Source organism: Saccopteryx leptura, chromosome 8, assembly GCF_036850995.1.
Source record: "Saccopteryx leptura isolate mSacLep1 chromosome 8, mSacLep1_pri_phased_curated, whole genome shotgun sequence".
Taxonomy (NCBI): domain Eukaryota; kingdom Metazoa; phylum Chordata; class Mammalia; order Chiroptera; family Emballonuridae; genus Saccopteryx; species Saccopteryx leptura.
In genome coordinates this window covers 37,095,530-37,117,003 of record NC_089510.1, presented here as the reverse complement: position 1 = coordinate 37,117,003, position 21,474 = coordinate 37,095,530, and the positions used below count along the sequence as shown (strand labels likewise).

General features: G+C 36.6%; 1 protein-coding gene across 1 annotated transcript in view; it reads left to right on the top strand.

Moving 5' to 3' along the window:
• The window catches only part of IFT57 (intraflagellar transport 57), an 84,858-nt gene that overhangs the window by 1,336 nt on the left and 62,048 nt on the right, over nt 1-21,474 (top strand). Inside the window, exons 2-5 of the mRNA XM_066347396.1 lie at nt 1,445-1,607; nt 2,862-2,980; nt 7,909-7,996; nt 18,687-18,755. Of these exons, the coding sequence (XP_066203493.1) occupies nt 1,445-1,607; nt 2,862-2,980; nt 7,909-7,996; nt 18,687-18,755 (439 nt within the window). The remainder of the gene's footprint in view (nt 1-1,444; nt 1,608-2,861; nt 2,981-7,908; nt 7,997-18,686; nt 18,756-21,474) is intronic.

The window sequence follows — 21,474 nt, the reverse complement described above, 5'->3', positions numbered from 1 at the left end:
GGGTTTTTCCCCAAGTATCTTTTTCAGACTAACAGAAAATAGCCTTGAGGTTCTATTGATATATCCTCTGTACTGTTTCTTCAGGAGTTCAGTAGGGTACTTTGAATCATGGATCTTGAGTTATGGATTTGCATGGATATATCTTAGTTTAATGGTTCTCAAAGTGGGGTCGTGAGGCCAGCAACATCAAAGTTGCCTGGGAACTTACTAGAAATGCAATCCCACAGGTCGCTTCCTGGGTCTACTGTATCAAAAGTTCTAGACGTGGGGCCTGGAAGTCTGTATTTTAACAAGTTTTCCAAGTGATTCTGATGCATGCTAATGTTTCAGAAACACGATCATAGGTCTGTCTACAGAATGTGTCAGAATCCATTCCTCTTTCCTGGAGTTATCAATCAATAAGGGAAAGTTGAGTTGTTACCAGTAGGTATTTCAAGAGGGTTGTAAACATATCTGCAGGAACTTCATAGCCTTTATTTCTTCCTTGCTTTCTGTTATCTTCCAAGCTATTTATACTTATCCTGCAGGGAAAAAAATTGGAAACATGAAGCAGACTGCTGATTTTAATGAAAAATAGCTGTAATAACTAAATACAATTATAAACATAATAGTAATAGCTACACATTAACGAAGCAAAATAAGATCTTTAATCAAACTGAATTGAATGTTGTTGGCTAGTAAATTTTATTCCTGGCATGTTTAGGTATATTAATCTTCATAGACTGTTTTTAGTAAGCTAGGTGAGTTAGCAAAAAAAATCAACAAATATTTGTGATTTGTTAGACTGGGGATGTGATTTTCAGTGTTTCTTAATCCTGGCCATACCTTAGATCTATCTAGAAAGGTTTTAAAATATACCATTACTGGGGCTTCACTTCCAGAAGTTTTGATTTAATTCTTGAGGAAAGAACTGTTTGGTCAGGTACCAATAGTTTGATGAGTTCTTCAGGTAATTCAAATATGCAGCCAAGACGAGAACAATAATTTAATGTAGCTGATAGACTAGAAACAGTAAATAAAGATACCAATAACATTGTAAAAAAATGTAAAAGTGCATAATGAATAATAATTAAGGTATTTGTTTTGAAATTTTGAGATTCTTTTGATTGTAAATTACCATTTCCAGGAAGTACTCTCCTATTAATTATTCCTGAAACATAAATTATTTTGGCAAAAGTTCTGTATGCTCAGCTTTTTAACATGTCCTGCGTTTTCCGAGTGTAAGGATCTAATATTTTTTATACAGTAGTTATTGTCCTAATCCTGTCTATTAAAAACTTGGAACGTGAGTGCTGAGGATTATTAAACATTTCAAAGAGTGAATTAACAATGTCTTTTGATTTTAAAACTATTTGAAAAAAAAGTTTTTTGGCAATTCTGGACTTACCTCTTTTAGTTACTATAGACTTTGCAATATTTCACTCTCCGCTCTTGTTTTGAACAGACACTATTTTGCACTGCCTACCAACCCTGGTGAACAGTTCTACATGTTTTGCACTCTTGCTGCTTGGTTGATTAACAAAGCAGGACGCCCTTTTGAGCAGCCTCAAGAATATGATGACCCTAGTGCAATAATATCTAACATACTATCTGAGCTTCGATCATTTGTAAGTGTAAACAACTCTCTTCTTTCTGCATGTGTTCAAGTTATGAATTTTAATATTATTAATTTAACAACATAAATGCTAGCCTTTTAGACGGATTCTCTGTGAATATCTATCTACCTAGCCATATAATATGTACATATACATACACAGATACATATATAAAATTACATCTGGATTTATTTTCAGTTAAAACCTCAAAATGATTGACATTGTAACATTAATGCCACTTCTAAAATTCCTCAGTGTAAAACCTTTATAGCCCAGAGGAATATTTTTCTTAATCTTGATATGTCTCAGAAGTAAATTTGTGGATACTTAGTTCTCCTTAAAAATGATTAAAAAGGCCCTGGCCGGTTGGCTCAGTGGTAGAGCATCGGCCTGGCGTGCAGAAGTCCCGGGTTTGATTCCTGGCCAGGGCACACAGGAGAGACGCCCATCTGCTTCTCCACTCTCCCCCTCTCCTTCCTCTCTGTCTCTCTCCTCCCCTCCCGCAGCCGAGGCTCCATTGGAGCAAAGATGGCCCGGGCGCTGGGGATGGCTCCTTGGCCTCCGCCCCAGGCGCTAGAGTGGCTCTGGTCGCGGCAGAGCGACGCCCGGGAGGGGCAGAGCATCGCCCCCTGGTGGGCAGAGCGTAGCCCCTGGTGGGCGTGCCGGGCGCATGCGGGAGTCTGTCTGACTGTCTCTCCCCGTTTCCAGCTTCAGAAAAATACAAAAAAAAAAAAATTATTAAAAAAAATCTAGGAAGCTGAAACAATGTTTTGAAAGAGAACTTTTATTTAATAGGCCATTACCAGTTTTACTTTTCATTTCCGATTTTTCCTGAATACTTTTTATTTCTGATTTTTTCTGGGGATAGGCAATAAGAATTTTCGACACACGTTATGTATTTTTGACAGATGAATTACTCTGTCCTTCTTATGGGATTTGATGATATGACACCAAGCTAGTAGTTTTGTTGAATTTTACCCTAACAATATCGATGATTTGTTCTGCTGTCACGAGGTGTTATTGCCTTTTAACTTGATACTTTTGACAGTAAAATGTCTTCATTTTCCTGTAGTTTTTTTATGCATCAGTGAATTTAAAAGAAAACTAAATAGATGGATTTTTAAGAAGCAATGTAATTACAGTTATTTTAAATCATATTTGAAAAATAGAGAAGTAATAAATTTATTCAGCAGTACTTGGCTTAAAATATTTTGACATTTTATATATAAGTAACAAATAATACCCTGTTTATCTTTTGCATTTCAGGGGAGAACTGCAGATTTTCCTCCTTCAAAATTAAAGTCGGGTTATGGAGAGCATGTATGCTATGTTCTTGACTGTTTAGCTGAAGAGGCATTAAAATATATTGGTTTCACCTGGAAAAGGTAAAAATTACCCAACCTGGCAGTAGTAGTTTTATATATATAGCTTTTTCTTTCAAGGGTACAGAGCTGTTTAATTAAACAGATAAAAAGTATTTTCTCTTGACTGTTTTTTAAACTGAAAATGCCACAGATGATTAGAAAAGTCAGTCAAGTATAGACCAGGCATGGCCAACATATGGCCCATAGGCCAGATGCGGCCTGCATAATGAGTTTATGTGGCCCGCGATTAAATTTTTAGGCCTGACCTGTGGTGGCGCAGTGGATAAAGCGTCGACCTGGAATGCTGAGGTCACTGGTTCAAAACCCTGGGCTTGCCTGGTCAAGGCACATATGGGAGTTGATGCTTCCTGCTCCTCCCCCTTTCTCTCTCTATCTCTCCCTCTCTCTCTCTCTCTCTCCCCCCCCCTCTCTCTCTAATAAAAGTAAATAAATAAAATCTAAAAAAGTAAATAAATAAAAAAATTTTAAAAAAAATCTCAGCTACTCAGAAGTGGAAGCGTCGTTGATTATTGGAAGTCAAGATATTTAAGAAGACAGTGATATGCGGAAAAGAATTCTGCGTGTGACTAATCTAGGGTTAACTTCCAATAATTGGTCGAATGGATTTGCGATACTTCTTTATTTTTTAAAACAATTTCATTATAAAGATTTACAACTTTTGTACTTGTCTGTATTTGATATGAACTGTTTGACGTTCAGCAGCGATGTGAAACCCACATTCTTTTAGGCGGAGTTTGCCAGTGCGCACCCAAGGTCAAACAACTCATTATTTTTGTGATCAAGTGTGCTGAATTAAGTAGCACTGTAGCACAGACAATAGCTGCACTTGATAACTGAAAACGTGTCCAGGCTGTTTGTAAAACAAAATAATTGTTTTATTTGTGATAATAACCCCTTCAAGCTCATTCTATTAATTAAATATTGTTTCAATTGATTACAATACAGTTTGGATATTTATACGGTATATAATTATATTTTTATTAAAATATATTTTCATTAAAATAATGTATATTAAAATTTTTTTCACTCACACTTATTCATAAACAAATTACATAATAAAATTTTGTTTACTTCAATGAATTATTTCTGTATTTAACATTTTTTAATTTTAATAGTTTGTCCGGCCCGTGAAAAAAGTTTTCTTTCTAATCTGGCCTGGGAGCAAAACCTGTTGGCCACGCCTGGTATAGACACAATGGAATGTCTGGTGTCTTCAAAGCCAGTTCTGATATTATTGCATCCTTTTGCAGTTCATATATATAATTTTTAAAGGTTTAACTATAACTGTTTATCCTTGTCCGTTTAGGAAAATTTTTAAAAGTCTCTGTGTATATTTCTACATGCAAACATGGTGTACACAAGCAGGTAATTGATAGCTGCAGGTCTAAGGGAAATTAGTATATTAGTTTAAATAGGTTTTTTTTTCCTTTGCTTAAAGCAACTGGGCAAAAATAATGCCAAAGAAGCCAATGGACACCCCTTCGACATTGTTCAGTGCTCTTTCTCTGACCCGACAGTGCTTTGTTTATATTTGTATTACTGTATTTATCACATGGCATTAAAGCCATTTGTTTATAGGTCTGGCATCCTTGCTAGAAATGATGAGAGCTGCATGTATTCTCTATGGCCGTTAGCATACACCTGGTATATTAAAGATGCTTAATTAATGGATGAAGGGATCAATTATTCAGAAGCTGTTAATTTAAGTAGGTTATAATTAGAAAATGTAAATTTGGTCCTTTGAAGATTTAGATTATTGATAGGCTAAGGGATTGTGGAATGCATTATTCAGGTAAGACATGAGTAAGCACTGATATTGATTAGAACTGATTTCTGTGGAAAGGTGTGTACATTGTTTCCTGTTAGTAGTGTAATTACATTCTCTCAGCTAGATTGTCTACTCCCCACTAATAGGTACTGTTCAGAACTTACTCAACTTCGGTTATCATCTGGTTGAATCACGTGAAATTATACTGTTATTCATTTATTTTTGAGCTAAAAAATGGCAATTTAAATGCTTCAACCCCAAATATTACCACTTAGTGCAATATAAAGAATGATTCACATTAGTTCTTCAATTAGATTCCAAGACGTGATAAGTTATGCTGCTTTGTTTCACATTTTTTAAAAATTATTAAATCTATTGTCTAGTGTATTTTAATTTAACAGAAACTATTGGTTTCTCAACCACAATTAAATTTTGTACTTCCTTTGCTTCTGGACATATGCTATTCTTGGACATGGCCATGTATTGTGATTTGGATAATTCATAATATATATATATATATGGTCTACCGGAAAGTTCTGTTTGTTTCTATCACAAGTTTCACACATAAGCACATGTTTATTTGGCGCATGTGTGCCTCTCTATTTTTATCACTTAATGTGTACATACTGACATAGCAAATTAACTAAAACAAAGTTGATTCACGTTAGTCTTATGTGTGAAGTGATAGTGTACCCATGGCTACTGATAAAGTTTATTTATGCCACTGTAATTTTTACGAATTTCAACAAGGAAGAAATGCTGTAGAAGCATGTCTGTTGCATCCACCGTATTCCCTGGACTTAGCACCCTCCGACTATCACTTGCTTATGTCCTTACAAAATTTTTTGAAGGGCAAAAAATTCAAAAATGAAGAAGATATCAAACCAGCACTAGTTCAATTTTTCGCATCAAAAGATAAAACATTTTTCAAAAATGGGATATACAAATTGCCCTCACGTTGGCAAGAAATCATTAATAATAATAGCAATTATATTATTTAATAAAGTTTATTGACGATAAGAAAAATTTGTATTTTGTTTTATTCCAAAAACGGACAGAACTTTCTGGTAGACCTTTTATATATATGAATATATGAAAGAAAAAGGGGGTAAATATTAAAATAGGCAGTAGAGAATATATCTGCTATGTGATTTGCAAAGTACATAGAAGTTACATATTTATAGATGATTATTATATATATCTAAATATGCCCAAATCCTAGAACAGTGCTTATACACTATATCTTATTCTAAGTAATTAAAAAATAGGAAATTTATTCTTTAAGAAGATTGATTTGGTTTGCAATAGTTGCCTTTCTTAATATTAAATGGTCATTTTTATATTTTATTAACATGTTCAGATATGATTTTTTTTTTTTTTGTATTTTTCTGAAGCTACAAACGGGGAGAGACAGTCAGACAGACTCCTACATGCGCCTGACCGGGATCCACCCGGCACGCCCACCAGGGGCGATGCTCTGCCCACCAGGGGGCGATGCTCTGCCCCTCCGGGCCGTCGCTCTGTCGCGACCAGAGCCACTCTAGCGCCTGGGGCAGAGGCCAAGGAGCCATCCCCAGCGCCCAGGCCATCTTTGCTCCAATGGAGCCTTGGCTGCGGGAGGGGAAGAGAGAGAAAGAGAGGAAGGAGAGGGGGAGGGGTGGAGAAGCAGATGGGTGCTTCTCCTGTGTGCCCTGGCCGGGAATCAAACCCGGGACTTCTGCACGCCAGGCCGACGCTCTACCACTGAGCCAACCGGCCAAGACCAGATATGAATTTTTAAAACAGTCTCCAGAAATGAACCCAAACGCTTCTGGATATTGTTAATATGGGAAATACATATTGTTAATCTTGATGGTGAAATGATTTTTTAATACTTAATGTTAGGACCACTAATTTGATTTTGGAAATCTAATTTGGATTAAAGCTGGAGCTCTTCTTATTACTTCTATAGAAATACATTTCTGGCCTGACCTCTTGGTGGCGCAGTGGATAAAGCACTGACCTGGAACACTGGGGTTGCTGGTTTGAAACCCTGGGCTTGCCTGGTCAAGGCACATATGGGAGTTGATGTTTCCTGCTCCACCTCTTCTCTCTCTCTATTTCTTACTTTCTCTGTCTTTCTCTCTCTCCTTTTTAAAATGAATAAATTAAAAAAATTTCAGATTCATCAAAGATGTAAATGTGAAAAAATGAAACTGTAATATTACTAAAAGGCCAGAGGGGTGTATGAGATGTGCTGTGTGGCGTTAAAGCTAGGATCTGTGCACGACAAGTTTGCAAAGTCAGTGTAATAAGAATTGTTAGTTCTGATTAACCAAGATTTTATTTGCAACAAACTAGAAAAATACTTTTAACACAGGTTAGGCCATGCATTCATTTTCTTAATATACAAAAGGTCAAAGGACATAAATAGGCATTTTCCTGATAAAGAAACACAGATAACCAATTAAAACATGAAACAGTATTAAACCACTTCTATGTGAAAGAAATACAGTTAAAGCAAGAATGAGATATTTTCACTTAAATGATTGGCAAGGATTTAAGTTTGTTTATCATATTGGTGAATACCTTGAAATAGAGCCACTGTTGTTTGAAGTATAACTTTATAGAAGTCAGTTTTGGCAATGTCTAGCAAAACAATAAAATGTACAAAGTTGTTGACCTAGCCATTCTATTTGCACAAATTTGTTCTAATAGTATGTACATAATGATAAATATACAGTGATGACCTTTGAAATATTGTCTAGTAAATAAATGAGAAATAACCGCAATGTTCAGCCATAGATTGCTAATTAAATTAATATTATGATACTGCTGTTAAATGGAATACATACAAGTGATAGAGGAAGAGATATGTATAGGTACTTAAATGTAGTATATTAGTAAGTGAGGAAAGTACGTTGAATAACAGTGTACATGGCATAGCCTATTTGTGTAAATTTTTTTCCTTATAAATTTGTAGATAAACAATAATTCTTTACACAGAAAGTTTCAGGAAGAAGACCTCAAACATTTAACAGTTATTATGGAAGAGGGGTGGAAAAGGACAAAAATCTATTGTAAAGAAGATCCTTAATAATCACAGTGTATATATATGCCTTTTTGTCCTGCTTAATTTTTATTTTCATCTCTCATCTCATATTAAGCTTTGTTATTTTAGACCAACATACCTAGTGGAAGAATTAGAAGAAGAAATTATTCCAGAAGATGATGCAGAATTAACGTTAAAAATGGATGAAGAATTTGTGGTATGAGTGTTATTGAACTTACTGTTCATTTTCACATTGCAATTCTTCTCCTTTTAATTCTCCTAGCCTTCCATTTTCTGGAATATATTTTATTTTTCTAGAGACAGAAAGCTGTTAGAGTACCATGTACAGTTTGGTTAAGTTAATGCTCATGTTCTCTAATGATTGAGGTCTAGATTTTAGCAGAGGTTCTGACAGGCAGTAGTAGATGTGGTGGTTCGTGAAAGAGTTAACCACCCTGATGTTGTATGAAGATTATAGACCCAATGATTATAGACTCTTTAATTTTAATTTCGCCTCAGGGTGGTTAACTCTTTTGCAGACCAGCAGTGGTCCACAGAGCAGTGGTTGAAAAACACTGCAGTAGACCACTAGTTATATAAACAAACATTTTATTAACAACTACTCATGATCTTAAATAGGTCATAAATAATAAACTATTTAGAACCAAATAATAGAATTTTAGAATTAATACATTGTGTTTCCTAAGAACACCATTTATTTCTCAGGAGCTCAATTATGCTTCTAAAATAAAGATAAATAGGAATTCTAGAATTCTACAATTTTCAATGCAAGAACTTTAAAAAATACTTGTAAATACCAGTATCATTTAAATTGTTTGGCAGCATCTTGGCTTTTCTGTTCTCTGTCCATAGTGTGAAGCTGTAAAACAGATTAGACTAGTAAAATGGTAGAAACAGAGCTCTTTCACAAACCCAGAGATGGATTAACCCTGGTGTGTTAGGAAATATAGATATGATCTGAAATGAAAATGGCAGTGTATTTTACTTTCATAACTCAGTAAAATTTTCCAGGTGATTTTTAAAATTAATATATAATAAGTATAGTCTATATTTCCATTTAAATAATTTATTCAGCTAACAGGTGATATAAAGATATCAATCACTGCATTGTTTTATTGCAAATGCTGAAAATAACCATTAAAGAACTTAGGCTATATCCAAATAGTGGAATATGATGTATCCATTAAAAGTTGCTTTTTAAGACTTGTTTGTAAGAAATACAAACTTAGAGTTATAAGATAAGTTGCAAGGATATAATGTACAGCATAGGGAATATAGTTAATGTGATGACAGGTGGTGATTTCTAGACTTATGGTGACTACTTCCTAAAGTATATATAATATATGTTGAATCACCAAGTTATACACCTGAAACTAATATAATATTGTATGTCAACTATAATTAAAAATTAATGTAAAAAAAATCTACCTTGCTTCCCCCAAAATATATACCAGTATGTACATGTAGTCAAATTACTGGATTTTAAAGTCACGTGAAATGAAATATTTTTTCTCTGTATGGCTATGCCGCAAATATATGTATATGTATTGTATTTTTCGCTCCATAAGACGCACCTGACCATAAGACACACCTAGGGTTTTAAGGAGAAAAATAAGAAAAAAAATATTCTGAACCAAATGGTATATTAAAATAGTTAATAAAATGCCATATTTTTCGCTCTATAAGATGCACAGGCATTTTTTCCTCCACTTTTGGGAGGAAAAAAAGTGCATCTTATGGAGTGAAAAATACGGTATATGTATATATACATATATATATATAAATATATACACACATACATGTATGTGTGATGTATAGATATATACATGTGTGTGTATATATATATTTTTAAATAAACTGCAGTTTAATTGAAAAATGTTTACAAAGAAATGCTAGTGGCATGGACATGATAATATACTGTATACATAAACTCAGCTATGTAAAATATGCAAAAAAATATTAATGTGTTAACATTAGTTATATATGAGTAGCAGAATTGTAATTATTTTCTATTCTGTGCTTTGTATTTTCAAAATACTTAATATGTTTTATAGAAGTAAAAAGACCGTTATAAAACTAATCAATTTAGAAGGATCTTTTTTAACATGATACATTTTAAAGGTAAAAATATATTCATTCATTCTACGTGTGTTTATTGAGCACCTGTTATGTAGTAGGCACTGAGTAAGACCCTAGTGGTAGAGCAGGGTGCTCCAACATTGGGTGCATAAATGTTTACAGTGGTTATATCCTCTTGTTGGATTGTTCCCTTTATCATTATATAGTGTCCTTCTTTGTCTCTTTGGTTTGTTTTAAAGTCTATTTTGTCAAATATAAGTATTGCTACCCCAGCTTTTATTTCCATTTGCTTGAAATATCGCTTTTATTCCTTTACTTTTAGTCTTTTGTTCTGAGGTGGGTCTCTTATAGACAGCATATATATGGGTTTGCTTTCTTATCCATTCAGCCACTCTATGTCTTTTGATTGGAGCATTTAAGCCGTTTAGATTTAAAGTGGTTATTGATAGGTACTCATTTATTGCCATTTTACTCTTTTAACTATGTACCTCTTTTCTTCCCTCCTTCTTAAAGCAGGCCCTTTAACATTTCTTGTAATACTATTCGTGGTAACAGACTCCTTTAGCTTTTTTTTTTTTTTGTCTGGGTATCTCTTTATTTCTCCTTCAATTTTAAATGATAGCCTGGCTGGGTAAAATAGTCTTGGTTGTAGGTCTTGACTATTCCTCACTTTGAATTATTTCCTGCCAATCACTTCTAGCCTGAAATGTTTCTCTTGAAAAATCAGCTGACAGTCTTATAGGAGCTTCCTTGAAGGTAACTTGCTGCTTTTAGGATTGTCTCTTTATCTTTAACCTTTACCAATTTAAATATGATGGATATTAGTGTGGACCTCTTTGGGTTTTTCTTGTTTGGAACTTTGTACACTTCCTAGACTTTTGTGTCTTTTTCCTTCACCAGGTTGGGAAAATTTTCAGTGTTATTTCTTCATCTAGGCTCTCAATCCCTTGCTCTCTCTCTTCTTCTGATACCCCTATGATACAGATGTTGTTACTCTCTGTGTTGCCCCAAATGTTCCTTAAATTGTTCCCTTTTTAATTCTTTTTGCTATTCTGATAGTATGTTTTTTTTTCTACCTTGTTTTCCAAATCACTGATTCTGTCCTCTGCTTCATCCAGCCTACTTTTTATTTCTCACAGTGTATTCTTGATGTCAGATATAGTATTCTTCATTTCTGAGTGGTCCTTTTCTTTATGGTTTCTATGTCCTTTTTCATGCTGCTTTCTTTACTAAGTTCCTTGAGCATTCTTATCACCATTACATTGAACTCTTTGTGTGATAAATTGTTTATCTCCATTTCATTTAGCTCTTTTTTTTGGATATTTATTCTGTTCTGTCATTTGGGACTTATTTCTTTGTCTCCCCATTATGGCTGCCTCTTTGTGTTTGTCTGTATGTTTGTATTAGATAGATCTACTATGACTCTCAGTCGTCATGGAGTGATCTTATGTAGTAGGTATATTTTTGGACCCTATGGCATTGTCTCCTTGATCACCTGAGCCAAGTGCTCCAGGAATGACCCATGTGGGTTATGTGGGCCCTCCTGTTATAATTGTGTCTTGATTGCTATTAGCCCATTTGTGCATGGGATCAGTCCTCAGGCTCTCTGTGTGGCTCAGCCACATGTTAGGACACAAAAAAAATATCAATAAATTAAGATTGAAATCATATCAAGCATCTTCTCTTGACCATAATGGCATGAAACTAGAAATCAATCACAAGAAAAAAATTTGAAAACACATGAAGACATGGAGGCTAAATAACATGTTACTAAACAATGAATGGGTTAACAATGAGATCAAGGAAAAAAATTCAAAAAATACCTTGAAACAAATCAAAATGAGAACACATCAACCGAATATCTATGGTATACAGTGAAAGCAGTCCTAAGATGGAAATTCATAGCATTACAGCTGTACTTCAAGAAACAAGAAAAATCTCAAATAAACAACCTTACTTTACACTTACAGGAACTAGAAAAAGAACAACAAACAAAGCCCGAAGTGAATAGAAGGAAGGAAATAATAAAGAGCAGAAAAAAACAAAATAGAACCTAAAAAAAGTACAAAAGGTCAATTAAACAAAGAGCTGGTTCTTTGAAAAGATAAACAAGATCAAACCTCTGACTAGACTCATTAAGAAAAAAGAGGACCAAAATAAATAATATTAGAAATGAAAGAGAAGATGTAACAATTGACATCACAGTAATACAAAGGAATGTAAGAAAATACTGTGAAGAAATATATGCCAAAAAATTAGTCTACAGCAGTGGTCCCCAACCTTTTTAGGGCCATAGACTGGTTTAATGTCAGAAAATATTTTCACAGACCAGCCTTTAGGGTGGGACAGATAAATGTATCACGTGACTGAGACAAGCGTCAAGAGTGAGTCTTAGACGGATGTAACAGAGGTAATCTGGTCATTTAAAAAAAATAAAACGTTGTTCAGACTGAAATATAAATAAAACGGAAATAATGTGAGTTATTTATTCTTTCTCTGCGGACTGGTACCAAATGGCCCACAGACCAGTACCAGTCCGTGGCCCGGGGGTTGGGAACCACTGGTCTACAGAAACTAGATAAGTCTCTAGAAATATACAATCTTCCAAAACTGAATCAGGAAGAATAAAAAAAAAACCTGAACACATAGATTACAACCAGTAAAATTGAAGCAGTAATCAAAACCTCTCAACAAACAAAAGTCCGGGATCAGATGGCTTAGTAGGTGAATTTTACCAAACATTCAAAGGAGAACTACCCTGTTTCCCCCAAAATAAGGTCTCCCCTGAAAAGAAGACCTAGTTTGTCTTTAGGAGCAAAAATTAATATAAGATACTGTCTTATTTTCGGGGAAACAGGGTAGATTGTTGTACATGGAAATAGAGTCACGAGAAATTCTTGATGGAATTCAGAGTTTGGCTGGTTATGCTGATATTTGTGATGATATGGCTACAGTATATTAATAAGTGTTGATATTGTTCAACAATAAATGTGAATTCTTGTTCATGGAAAAATAAGACATCCCCTGAAAATAAGACCTAGTGCGTCTTTAGGAGCAAAAATTAATATAAGACATGTCTTATTTTTGGAGAAAAATGGTATCACCAATTCTCAGACTTTTCCCAAAAATTCAAGAGGAGGGAAGAATTGCAAGCTCATTTTACAAGGCCAGGATTATCTTAATTGGAAAACTAGGTAAAGATGCTACAAAGAAAGAAGATTATAACCTGACCTGTGGTGGCACAGTGGATAAAGCATCAACCTGGAACGTTGGGGTCACTTTTGAAACCCTGGGCTTGCGTGGTCAAGGCACATGTGGGAGTTGATGCTTCCTGTTCCTCTCCCCACCCTTCTCTCTCTCCCTTGCCACTTCTCTAAAATGAATAAATAAAAAAATTTTAAAAAACACCCCAAAAGGTTATAGACCTATATCCCTGATGAACATAGATGCTAAAATCCTTAACAAACATTAGCAAACCAGGTATAACAATATATCAAAAAGATCATACACCATTATCAAGTAGGATTTATTTCAGAGATACAAGGCTGGTAGAATATCCACAAATCAGTTTACATGATACGCCACATAAAATGAGAGATAAAAATCATATGATCATATCAATAGATGCAGAAAAAGCATTTGATGAAATCTGGCATGTATTTGTGATAAAAACTCACCAGTGCAAGTAGAGGGAACATACTTCAATGTAATAAAGACCTTAGGTGACAAACCCACAGAGCCAACATCATATTTAATGGGCAAAACCTACAAGCATTTTTCTTAAGATAAGAAACAAGAGAGGGATGTCTGCTATCACCCCTCTTATTCAACATAGTACTAGAAGTTCTAGTCACAGCAGTCAGACAAGAAGAGAAAAGGCATCCAGATTGGAAAAGAAGAACTGAAGCTATCGTTCTTTGCAGATGACATGATGCTGTATATAGAGAACCCTATAGATTCCACCAAAAAAAAACCTACTAGAACTGGTAAATAAATTCAGTAAAGTGGCAGTATATAATATAAATAGCCAGAAGTCAGTTGAATTTTTGTTTTTAAACTTAGAGGTGCGGAGGCATGGAGGCAGAGAGACAGACTCCCGCATGTGCTCTGACTAGAATCCAGCCACCTAGCTCCCTAGAGGGTGTTGCTCTGCCCATCTGGGACCACTGCTCCATTGCTTGGCAACCAAGCTATTTCAGTGTCTGGGGCAAGGCCATGGAGCCATCCTCAGCGCCCAGGACCAACTTGCTCCAACCAATCGAGTCATGGCTGCAGAAGGGAGAGGTGTGAGAGGGTTAGAGAAGCACACAGTCACTTTTCCTGTGTGCCCTCACTGGAATTCAAACCTAGGATTTCCATATGTTGGACCGACTCTCTACTGCTAAGCCAACTAGCCAGGGCTATCAGTTGCATTTTTATACACCAATAATGAACTCTCAGGAAAACTAAGAAAACAACTCATTCACAGTTGCTTCAAAAAGAATAAAATACCGAGCAATAAATTTAACCAGGTATGTAAAAGTCTTGTATTCAACAAATTATAAGGCACTGGAGAAAGAAACTGAAGAAGATACAGATAAGTGGCAACATACCATGTACATGAATAGGAAGAATTAACATAAAATGTCCATACTACCCAAAGTAATGTTTACATTCAGCATGACTCCCCTCAAGATACAATTGCGTATTTCACAGAACTATAACAAATATTCCAGAATTTCTTATGGAACCAGAAAAGACCTTGAATAGTGACAGCAATCTTGAGAAAGAACAACAAAGTTGGAGGAATCACGCTACCTGATATCAAATTACTAAAGGTCCATAGTAATCAAAGCAGCACGAGATTCTCATAAAAACAAACGTGTAGGTAATGGGACAGGATAGAGACCCTGGAAATAAACCCACACCTTATAGTCAATTAATATTTGACAGAAGAGGCAAGAACATACAATGCAGTAAAGATAGTCTATTCAATGAATGGTGTTGGGAAAATTAGACAGATACATGCAAAAAAAAAAAAATGCAACTGGACCACCTTGTTACACCATATACAAGAATAAACTCAAAATGGATTAAAAACTCAAGTTTTAGACATGAAACCATAAAATTGTAGGAAAAAAAATAGGCAGTAAAACCTCAGACATTTTTCATAGCAATATTTTTTCTGATATATTATCTTGGGCAAGGGAAATGAAAAAATAAATTGTACTACATCAACCAAAAGATTTTTGCACAGTAAAGGAAACCAACAAAATGAAAAGACAACCCACTGAATGGGCGAACATATTCGCTGATACATCTGGTAAATGCTTAATATCCAAAATTTAAAGGAACTTATAAAACTTAACACCAAAAAAAACAAAATAATCCAATTAAGAAATGGGCAAAAGACCTGAATAGACATTCTTCAGAGAAGATATAGATATGGCCAGTACACATATGAAAAGGTGCTGGGTGTCACTGATCATCAGAGAAATGCAAATTAAAACCACAATGAGATATCAACTCACACCTGTCAGAATGGTTACCCTCAATAAATCAACATACAAGTGTTGGCAAGGATGTTGAAAAAAGAATTCTCATGCACTGCTGGTGGGAATGCAGACTGGTACAGCCACTGTGGAAAACAGTATGGAGTTACCTCAAAAACCTAGAAATGGAATTGCTTTATGATTCAGGAATTCCATTTCTCAGAATGTATCAAAAAGAAACCCAAAACACCAATTTGAAAAAGTATATGCACCCTCTATGTTCATTGCAGCAGTATTTTAAAAATAACCAGGATTTGCAAGTATCCATCAATAGATGATTGCAAGAAAAGCTGAGGTCCATTTACATAGTGGAATACTACTCAGCTGTAAAAAGAAGGAAATTTTGGCCCTGGCAAGTTGGCTCAGTGGTAGTGTTGGCCTGGCGTGCAGGAGTCCCGGGTTCGATTCCCGGCCAGGGCACACAGGAGAAGCGCCCATCTGCTTCTCCACCCCTCCCCCTCTCCTTCCTCTCTGTCTCTCTCTTCCCCTCCCACAGCCAAGGCTCCATTGGAGCAAAGTTGGCCCGGGCGCTGGGGATGGCTCTGTGGCCTCTGCCTCAGGCGCTAGAATGGCTCTGGTTGCAACAGAGCAATGCCCAGATGGGCAGAGCATCTCCCCCTGGTGGGCATGCCTGGTGGATCCTGGTCGGGCGCATGTGGGAGTCTGTCTGACTGCCTCCCCGTTTCCAACTTCAGAAAAATACAAAAAAAAAAAAAAAAGAAGAAGGAAATTTTACCTTTTGCAACAGCAAAGGTCTTTGGGGTCAGTGCTCTAATCAACTGAGCTTCCTGGCCAGGGCTTTCATAACTATTTACTAGTTACTAGTCTATTGACAAATGCCTGGACCTATCCATTTAGCTTTAAAGACATAACTTGAAACTGCTAATTTGGAAAAAGTATGTAAAAGCATACTTGTCAGAAAGATAACCCTATATGGCCCTATGAGGGCAGATACAATTTTGTGCTTTTTTTTTTTGTATCCTGTTTATTGTGCAGTGCCTGATGTATAGTAGGTATTCATTAATTATTTGACCACAAAATCATCTGTCACCACATTGCTGTGTAACTTTCAGAAATTATAGCTATTTTTCCCCCCTGAGAAACCTTTAAGGTTCCAAGCAGCATTGTTAGGTGGGTAAATTAGAGAAACAAACTAGAAAGCAGCCTCATCACACATTTCTTCCCAACTATGAGTTAATGACCTGTTGTCATAAGACCAAACTCAAGGCCTTCCTAAAGTGATTGCCTTTGAAGTTGTTAGTTCCCTTAGTAAAATCTGTTGAAGTGTTGTTTTTTTCATTCCCCTTCTTCTTTACTGTCATCAGCAGGCATCCCCAAACTATGGCCCGCGGGCCACATGCAGCCTCCTGAGGCCTTTTATCCGGCCCCCGCCGCACTTCCAGAAGGGGCACCTCTTTCATTGGTGGTCAGTGAGAGGAGCACTGTATGTGGCGGCCCTCCAATGGTCTGAGGGACAGTGAATTGGCCCCCTGTGTAAAAAGTTTGGGGACCCCTGTAAGGGGTCCTCTTATCTCTCCCATTCCTAAGGAGAAGTGGATTAGTGCTAAAAAGCCTTTGGATGGTTAGATATTACTTCATTTTCTTGCCAGAGTTTGTGGAGTGACTCAAGATGGATGATTAAGATCATTTCTGACAGAATGAAGTTCTATTACACAGGGGTCCCCAGACTTTTTACACAAGGGGCCAGTGCACTGTCCCTCAGACCGTTGGAGGGCCGCCACCTACAGTGCTCCAGTACACTGACCACCAATGAAAGAGGTGCCCCTTCCTGAAGTGCGATGGAGCCGGATAAATGGCCTCAGGGGGCCGCAATTTGGGGACGCCTGATAGGAACTAGAAAACTCAGGTTTAGACTGGCTAAATCATGATAGGACACATTGATAACTATTAAAGAAAATGTATTGGTCACGACAGAATCTTCTCACCTGCGGTATGTAATCATATCCTTAGTTATTGGCAGTAAGATACAATAATTAAGAGAGTGCATATTAGGCAAAGAAGTGATAGGAAATTGTTGAGTGCCCTCTAAATTACTAAGATTAGAATCCTCAATTTATTTTAAAGCTGTTTTCTCTGTTTATATTTGAATTCTTTTTGAATGCTCTCAGTAATGTTCAGTAACTTAGGTACTTTTTCTAGTACCTACCTACTATTAAAGCTTTTTACCTGTTAGTGTTCAATCCGGTACAATTCAGCAAGTATTGATTGATTATCTATGTAAATAGCATTGATTAGGTTATTGCAAAAGCATTATAAACTTGCCTCTTCTCCCATGGGCATTGAGTCATTGGCATTTCAATAATTTACTCTCCTTGTTAAGTGCCGCAAACACAGAAGAGACTGAGCTACTTTTAAAGGTGCGCTTCAGTGTGTACGCTTAGGATTTAAGATGTAAAGAGATCAGTTTTTATCTACACCTCTATGCCCTTCCTAAAAAAGTAAACATCATGAGTGTATAGAAACTGCATTTCTATTATTTTATATTTTATTAAAATCTTTCTAGTTCACCAAAAATTAACAGTTTCACATCTTAGTTTAGTGGCCCGACCCCCAGAGACTCTCAGTAGATCTAGGATGGAGCTTTAGAATATGCATTCTTACAAGCTCCCAGGTCATGCTGATGCTGCTGGTCTCAGAACCACCTTTTGAGAATCTACTGTCTTACATAACTTTTAAATTCTTGAAGGTGAGGATTGTCTTTGAAATCTACCACTGCTACTCTTGTACACCTCTACATGTGGAATGTCCACCAAACAACACCCACTTTTTTTCTTTACAAGACTTGGGGATATTCTTGTTTAATTTGTTTCACCCACTATATCACTTGTCACTATAAAGACATTTGAAGAGAGAGGGAAGCTAATGTTTTGTCCTACGAGGTCATAGAACCTGATCACACTCCATATTTCCTATATATTAGGGAAGGGATTACCATATTTCCCAATGTATAATACACTTTCGTGTATAAGACACACCTTAATTTTGGGGCCCAAAATTTGAAACAAAATGTATTACATAAAGCACTAGTTGTTCCACTCGGTCGTGCTTTTTTGTTGTTGTTGTTTCCCATGTGGGCCCTGACTGGGAATCGAACCTGCAACCTTGTTGTTTTAGGACGACGCTCTTAACTGACTGAGCTAACCCAGCAGGGCCTGTATTAGTCTATGTAGAATATGTATGTGAGAGATGGAAATACATTTTTAAATGATAAAGTTTTATAGTTAGTAACTTTTAAAATTCTTTTGTTTTCCTAAGGAGGAAGAGACAGACAATGAAGAAAACTTTGCTGATCTCAATGCTCTAAAAGCCCAGACTTATCACTTGGTAAGTAGCATGGTATTTACACAGGGCTTACAAGCAGTTAGTACACTTTTCCTGCTGGAAATTGAAAGAAGTAGAAACCATTGTTGGTCATTGTTTAGTGCATCATTTGAAAAGTTGTCCTCAAAATTGTTTCCTTTATATAAAATGCAATAACAAATATAAAAATTTGGAGGTGCAAGGCCCTGGCCGGTTGGCTCAGTGGTAGAGTGTCGGCCTGGCGTGCAGGAGTCCCGGGTTCGATTCCCGGCCAGGGCACACAGGAGAAGCGCCCATCTGCTTCTCCACCCCTCCCCCTCTCCTTCCTCTCTATCTCTCTCTTCCCCTCCTGCATCGAGGCTCCATTGGAGCCAAGTTGGCCCAGGCGCTGGGGATGGCTCTGTGGCCTCTGCCTCAGGTGCTAGAATGGCTCTGGTTGCAACGGAGCGGCACCCCAGATGGGCAGAGCATCGCCCCCTGGCGGGCATGCCGGGTAGATCCCGGTCGGGCATATGCAGGAGTCTGACTGCCTCCCCTTCTTAAGTTTCCAACTTAAGAAAAATACAAAAAAAAAAAATTTGGAGATGCAAGGAAGGCAGGCAGCTGCAATGCAGTGCTTCTCCGTAAACCGAACGTAATCATTTGCCTTATGTTATTTTTTTTTTATTATGGAAATACATATATTATGTGATTTCAAGGTTTTTTTCTTAATAATGGGCCAGTATTGAAGTGTTGAATGGTCTTAATCGTAGGAAAGTAGCAATTAAATGATAATTAAATTCAGTGTTAAGTCTCTGAGATAAAATGGATTATATTAAGATTGGTATATAGATAGTCAGACAATCCTATAAGTCAGAGTTTGCTTTGTTCAATTAGGAAAGAAGTCCAGTCCATAACAGAGAACCTGCTGCATGAGCTGTTTCACAAGTTACGGGGTTTTTGTATTTTCCTCTATGTATGTTATATTTCAATAAGGTGACACCTACTGCATGCTCAAAAAAGTACATATGGAAAGTAATATTCTCATTTGTCCTTTATATCTTTTTTTTTTTTTTTTTTTGTCTAAACTTTACAAACAAGTTTGGGTCTAGTTTTCGGTTAGTTTCATAAGGACTTCCTTGGCCACCCCACCCGAAGATGATTTCTCATTTCTCATTTACTGCCTTGGAATTATTAGTCAGCATTAGTTATTATTCATGATATGTGTGTGTTTTCTGCCCAACTTGAGATGTAATTTAACCTAATGATGTAATTAACTTGACTGAGCCTGTGAGTTGACTCTAATACTTTTAATGTTTACTAGGTGTCTGATCTTACACAGATTTCCAAACTTCATGTGCCTATCATTCTCATCTGTAAAATAAGGATAAAAATATTACCTCTTTCATAGATTTTTTAAAGATTAATGGAGCTACTATGTGTAAAGTATTTATTACCATGTCTGGCCCATAGAAAGTGCTTGATAAATGTTGGCATAAGCCAAAACCTCATCTTTCCCCCAATTCCCTCTCTCTGATAATAGGGATAACTATCATTTTTTAATGTTCTCCATGGTGTATGTAACACAGAAGATACTGAATGAATAATTTTTAAGTGAATGAATGTAGTTTTTATTGCTCAATTAAAAATTATATCAGAATAATATGTTAACATTTAAATCTAAACAAACTCCAGTTGTAACAATACATTTGCAGATCACTTTAGAGTATTCAAAGTACTTTAAAACACATTTTAATGACCTTGTGAAGTAATTGAATAGATGTTGTTATCTCCACTTTACAGATACAAAATCTGAAATTTATAACCTTAGGTTCTTTTAAAAATTTATAACCTTAGTTAATCTTTTAAAAAGCTAATAAATTACAGAAGCTAAATTTGAACTCAGTTTCTTCAACCTCTCGAATCTGTTATTTTTTTCTTTTTTTTTTTTTTTTTTTTTTTTTTTTTTTTTTTTTTCTTTTCCATTTTTCTGAAGCTGGAAACAGGGAGACAGTCAGACAGACTCCCGCATGCGCCCGACCGGGATCCACCCGGCACGCCCACCAGGGGCGACGCTCTGCCCACCAGGGGGCGATGCTCTGCCCATCCTGGGCGTCGCCATATTGCGACCAGAGCCACTCTAGCGCCTGAGGCAGAGGCCACAGAGCCATCCCCAGCGCCCGGGCTATCTTTGCTCCAATGGAGCCTCGGCTGCGGGAGGGGAAGAGAGAGACAGAGAGGAAAGCGCGGCGGAGGGGTGGAGAAGCAAATGGGCGCTTCTCCTATGTGCCCTGGCCGGAAATCGAACCCGGGTCCTCCGCACACTAGGCCGACGCTCTACCACTGAGCCAACCGGCCAGGGCCTGTTATTTTTTTCTTTACCTCATAACTAGAGTTCAACAGGGTAGGTATGGTTTGATTCCTGGCTTAAGCAAGTACTTAGTGGTGCTTGGTTTTCCTGGGCATGGGTTGAAAATGATGACAGTAAAGTTCTCCTAGAGTGGAGATGCATACGCAGTTATTCTCAGAAAGAAACTGTCATTTGTGTTATTCTTGTACTGATGTTGTGATTAGAGGCTTGTAAAAGCTACCTGGGATTCCCTGTGGACCAAGTAGTTTGGATTATTGGGAGCAAGGTAATTTAATTTGCCTCTACCACTACTCTTAAGTCCCTATTGGTCCTGATTTCAATTTTTCACCTCAATTAAGCTATAACCCCCTACTTGTGCCATTGTAAATTATCTAAGTATTAGATCCTTCGGAT